Consider the following 5,627-nt stretch of genomic DNA (forward strand, 5'->3'; position numbering starts at 1 on the left):
CCCCGCCCTTTTGATACAATCATGAAGCTTAGGTCCAGATTGATGAGCTCCACAAATTCCTGAATGAAATTCCTCTATTGTTTTGGCTGACTCTTCATCTTCTAGACATCTCGACCATATCTTGTCAAAAGATCGTCTATAAAGAGTCCCTTTGAAGAGAATAAAACGAGAGGCTCGACGGCGGATTTCTGTTCGATGTCGTGGATCATTAGGCAGCTTTTGGTGGTCCAAATAGTCGATGATTGGTTGACGCCAGTCTTCTTTGTCAATTTGGCAGACAATAATCATGTCAACCTCCTTGACCTCGTCATCTTCAACTTCATATTCTTCGGGTGGAACTACCCAATAATTGCAAACAGGCACAAACATGGTTTCCTCTGCCCCCAGTGCCAAAGTGGCTGCAAGACCGGCAAGCGCGTCAGCCATCTTGTTGGCACTCCTTGGAACATGGTTGAGCTTGACAATGTCAAACTTGTCAAGCAATCTTGATGCATGTTTGTGATAAGTAATTAAATCCTCTTTCTTGACTTCATATTCGCCTAAAAGTTGACTTATAACGAGTTGTGAATCTCCATAAACATCAAGATCTTAAATTCCCATTTCAACTGCCATTCGAAGACCCATAATGAGAGCTTGGTACTCAGCCATGTTGTTTGAGCACAACTGAGTTAACACAAATGAGTAAGGTAAAACGTGCTTTTCTGGCGATACAAAGACTACCCCTGCTCCTGTGCCATCTTGACGAACAACCCCGTCAAAATACATTTCCCATGGTGGTAGTATCTCGATGTTAAACACATCTTCTCCGGGCAAATCAACGGACATCTCCCATTCAGGTGGTACTGGGTGGTCGGCAAAGAAGTCAGCGATGGCTTGTCCTTTGACAGACTTTTGTGGTACGAACACTATATCGTACTGTTTGATGTGTACAGCCCATTTAGCTAGTCTTCCTGACAACACTGGTCTTGATAGGATGTACTTCATTGGGTCGGCTTTTGAGACGACATGGACTGTATGAGCTTGCATGTAATGCTTCAACTTTTGAATGACAAAAATTAACGCAAGACAAATTTTTTCAATTGGTGAATAATTCAGCTCAGCACCCACCAATGTTCGACTCAAGTAATAAAGAGTTATCTCCTTGTGATCTTCAATTTCTTGAGCACACATTTCCCCCAATGATCTTTCTTGAGCAGCAATGTAAAGGATTAGAGGTTTTCCTTTAACTGGTGCCCCCAAAACCGGCGGAGAGGACAAATACTTCTTTATATTATCGAATGCTTTTTGACATGACTCATCCCATTTGAATGGAGCATCCTTTTTCATGAGATGACTAAATGGTTGACATCTGCCTGCAAGATTGGAGATGAACCTCCGAATATATGCAAGGCGTCCTTGGAGACCGCGAAGTTCTTTGAGATTTCTTGGTACATGCATTTCTTGAATTGCCTTAATTTTGGTTTGGTCAATTTCAATTCCCCTATGTTTTACGATGAAACCTAAAAATTTTCCTGAGGTAACACCGAACGCACATTTGAGAGGATTCATTTTCAATTGACATTTGCGTAGTCTTTCAAAGATTTTGCAAAGGTCACCTAGGTGATCCTCCCTCTTTTTAGACTTAACCACTAAATCGTCCACATAGCACTCTACAATTTTGTGCATCATATCCTCGAAGATCTTTTGCATTGCACGTTGATACGTAGCCCCAGCATTTTTTAAACCGAACGACATAACTTTGTAGCAAAATATCCCTTTTGGGGTGCGAAACGCCGTGGCTTCTTGATCTTCAGGCGCCATGTGAATTTGATTGTATCCAGCTGTGCTATCCATGAATGACAATGCTTCATGTCCAGTGGTGGCATCGATCATGATTTCTGTGACTGGAAGTGGGAAGTCATCCTTGGGACATGCTTCATTCAAATCGCGGAAGTCCACACAAATTCGCAATTGTCCATTTTTCTTCCTCACAGGGACAATGTTTGCTATCCATGTAGGGTATTTGACTTCACGAATGAACCCTACATCAATGAGTTTGTTCACCTCAGATACAATTTCCGGGATCAACTCTGGCCTGAATCGCCTTTGTGATTGCTTTTTTGGACTCACACCTTTTTTTATTGCTAATCGATGAACGGCGACTTTCGGGTTGAGACGTGGCATTTCTTTGTAACTCCATGCAAAGACATCTTTGTACTCGGAGAGCAATTTGAAGTACTCATGTTCTTCCGCTTGGGTAAGAAGGGCACTGATGTATATAGGTCGTGGGTCTTTAAGAGTGCCAAGGTTTAACTCTTTTAATTTATCTACTGTTGCTTGTCCCCCGTCTTCAAGTGCTTTGGGAGCTTCATCAGTTTCTATTTCCTCATTGGGATTTGGCACTTCTGCAGCCGTCACATGGTTCGTGGAAACAATCTCCTTATGTTCCTCTATAGCATGGTCTGACGACTCATTTTGGTTAGTGAAAACCACAGTGCGAACTCTTGCCTTTAAAGGTTGTTTCTCAGTGATATCTATGTCTTGCATTCTTTTCATGCGAGAGGGGACAACACTTTTTGGCTCGTCATTTTTCATAACGTTGTCTTCCCTTTTCTTTATGCGACTAAAAGCCGACTGTCTTTGTTCTCTGCTAGAGACATTTTTCATGCCTATGCGGTTAAAGACAGATAATTTTCGCCTTAAGGGTTGAGAACTTGAAGTTTCTTTCACCCTATGGTCACATTCTCCAAGCCTATCGAACATTGAGATATGATTCCTCGTAATACATAGTTGAAGTCGATCAAATACAGAAATTCTGGGAGTGGGAAAATCGTTCTCACCCTCACCTTCCCTGAGTTCCTCGGTAGTAATGTAATGTGAGGAAGAAGTGTCCACTTTACGCCATACACCAATTTTGATTGGTTTGGGGCGCTGAAACCCTAGGCCTGCCTTAGATTCTTGATAACTAGAACCATAGTCAAGCCGTTTTTTCTGAGTATCATTGAGTCCGTTGGGTTTAATGTCTATGACCTTACCCATGGGTGTTGGGTTTTCAAAGTCATATCCCGACTTTGCCAATATCTTGTATGCATTTTGGCCGAACTTTGCTTTGTTAAGCTCGTTTGCCTTAGACGACTCTATTGATAACTTAGAAATTTGGCTTTGCGTGCCTTTACCCAATGGTACAGTTGTTTTACTCTTCAAGTTTTGGAGAGTAGTGTCATAAATTGGCTTTGCTACCTTTGCATCAAGGTTAACCTCTCGACACTCAAAGGGTGATTCTCCCTCTTTGCGACATGATTTTGGGATGTATCGCAAAATAAGAGTTAACAACTTTGGCTTTTCTTTTATGACAAGATGAGAGACACTCTTTTCGTCTACTTCTACCTTTGGTTGAGGCTTTATTTCAACAGAAGATGTCTTTTTGGCATTTGAAATCAAAGCAATGCTCTCCTTAACTTCTCTTTTTCCCGTTGAAAGGACTTGCGAAGGTAGTATCTCACTTGACGCCTCTTCTTCCTCAAAAAACTTGGCGTCGGCAAAGTAAGAATCTGCTTTGCTAAAGGGTTTGACATCCCCATATATCTTCTTTTCGCCCCCACGATAGTACTTAAGACATTGATGGAGGGTCGATGCAACAACACCATTCTCATGAAACCAAGGGCGTCCTAACAACATTTTGTATGAAGTCTTTGTGTCAATCACATGAAATAGAGTCGATGAAGTTAACTCTCCCATTGTGAGTTCTAGACGTATTATGCCTATTGCAAGCTGACTGTCAAGGTTAAATCCTTGGATCACTATGCGACTGTTAGATAGTTCATCCATCTTGATTCCTAACTCTATCATAGTGGATTTTGGCATGATGTTGACAGCGGATCCACCATCAACTAAAATGCGACTCACTTTTTGTTCGCGAACGTACCCCGACACAAACAAGGGTCTATTGTGGGGTTTTGACCCCATCAACAAGTCATCATCTGTGAAAGCTAAGGCCGCGTTGCATGACACACATTTTGTGGTATCCTCCACAGGTTCTCCACCATTTTTTACCTTATCGGCATACAACTCTGGGTGTTGAAGTGCAAGAGATAACTGTTGACACATCTCTTTAGGCAAATGAAAAATTTGCCTCCATCCCATGCGTGAAGGAAGAGCATCTAAGACAGTAGATATTTTTGGGTCTACTACCACCTCAAATCATTGTAAAGTTGATTCTATTGATGTTTCATCATCAACTTGTTCTTCTTCACTCTCTACAAAGGAAATTGCATTCGCCGTAACCACAGTAAAATAGTCTTCCGGGAAATATTCCTCCAAAGTTATGGGAGACAATGACTCTTGATCAAGCAAATCTATGGGGAGGATCTTGTGCTTGCTGGCCTCCTTTGATTTCTTTTTTCCTTTTGAAGGCTTGGGTTTTCTCTTTTTTTGTTGCTTTTTTCTGCGATATGAAGGTTGTGATTTAGGAGCATGCACTTGTTTCCTTGGCCTTCTCCTTGTCACCAATGTCCACCCTTCGTCATCATCTTCATCTTGGGAGTTAACATGTGTTTGGTGTTCAACTTGGAATGAGACTTCATGTTGAATGGGTTGACTCTCCACAAGTATGATCACTGGCTCCAAACTTCCAAATTGCAAAGTTTGAGCCTGAAATGATGGTTCAGTAGCTACTGAGGCATGATTTGATGTCACTGGCTCGTCGACATCTAGCTCGATTGTCCCATCCTTCGCCAATTGCATAATTTTCTCCTTAAGTGTTATACACTTTTCAATAGGATGACTGATCAACCTATGATACGGACAATAATTGGGATCGGATGTCTTGTTCATTTGCTCAGGGCGCTTTGACTCCGGCAACTCGATGATTTTGTTTTCAAGCAATTTGTCTAGCATGCCAGACAAGTCAGAGTTTGGGAAAGGGTACTTCTTAGCTTGAAGCTCTTTCAAAGTGGGTTTATCTTTCTTGACAAATCTCGAAAATGAACCCTTACTTTCTTCTTTCTTCTTCCTTGAAATCTTGATGGGTGCAGAAGAGGTAGTCACAAACAACGTCTCCTTAGTTGAACTTTTGGAGGACTTGTCATTTTTATAATACTCCTTCTTTTCTTTCTTGGCTTCCGAAGCAAGCCTCTTCTTCTTCTTGTTGTAGGTGATCAAGAGTTCCATGTCATGAGCTCTTGTCGCCAACTCTTGAAAAGATCCTGGTTTGATACCCTTTAGGATGTAATGTAGTTCCCAACTCATCCCATTAATGCACATCTCTATGGCAGAGGTTTCAGTCAGTCGATCCTTACATTCCAAACTTAGAGCGCGCCAGCGGTTGATGTAATCAATGACTGGCTCTTCATCCCATTGCGCAGTTTGAGTTAGCTCAGTCATGCTAACGACACGCTCAGTGTTGAAGAACCGTCCCAAAAACTCCATTTCCATTTGATCCCAACTGTCAATGGACTCAGCCTCTAAGTTGGTGTACCAGTCAAAAGCGGTTCCCTTAAGAGAACGAACGAATGGTTTTACAAGCAAGTCACCCTTGGTACCACCATTGCTGCACGTCTCTATGAAGTATGCAACATGTTGTTTTGGGTTACCCTTTCCATCGAAGAGTTGAAATTTTGGAGGTTGGTATCCAATCGGCATTTTCAGCT

At 41.9% G+C, this 5,627-nt stretch overlaps 1 protein-coding gene across 1 annotated transcript; it reads right to left on the bottom strand.

Moving 5' to 3' along the window:
• Nucleotides 1–588: 588 nt before the first annotated feature.
• Nucleotides 589–4,086, bottom strand: LOC145566591 (uncharacterized). Its single transcript, XM_081625962.1, has one exon. It carries the CDS (start codon nt 4,084–4,086, stop codon nt 589–591), a length of 3,498 nt encoding a protein of 1,165 aa, XP_081482088.1.
• Nucleotides 4,087–5,627: the final 1,541 nt, after the last annotated feature.

Source organism: Chenopodium album, chromosome 11 (assembly GCF_948465745.1).
Source record: "Chenopodium album chromosome 11, dcCheAlbu1.1, whole genome shotgun sequence".
In the NCBI taxonomy this organism is placed as follows: domain Eukaryota; kingdom Viridiplantae; phylum Streptophyta; class Magnoliopsida; order Caryophyllales; family Amaranthaceae; genus Chenopodium; species Chenopodium album.

Excerpts from the sequence above, each read along its gene's own strand:
- LOC145566591 (XM_081625962.1), bottom strand. The coding sequence starts at position 4,086 with ATGTGTCAACAGTTATCTCTTGCACTTCAACACCCAGAGTTGTATGCC.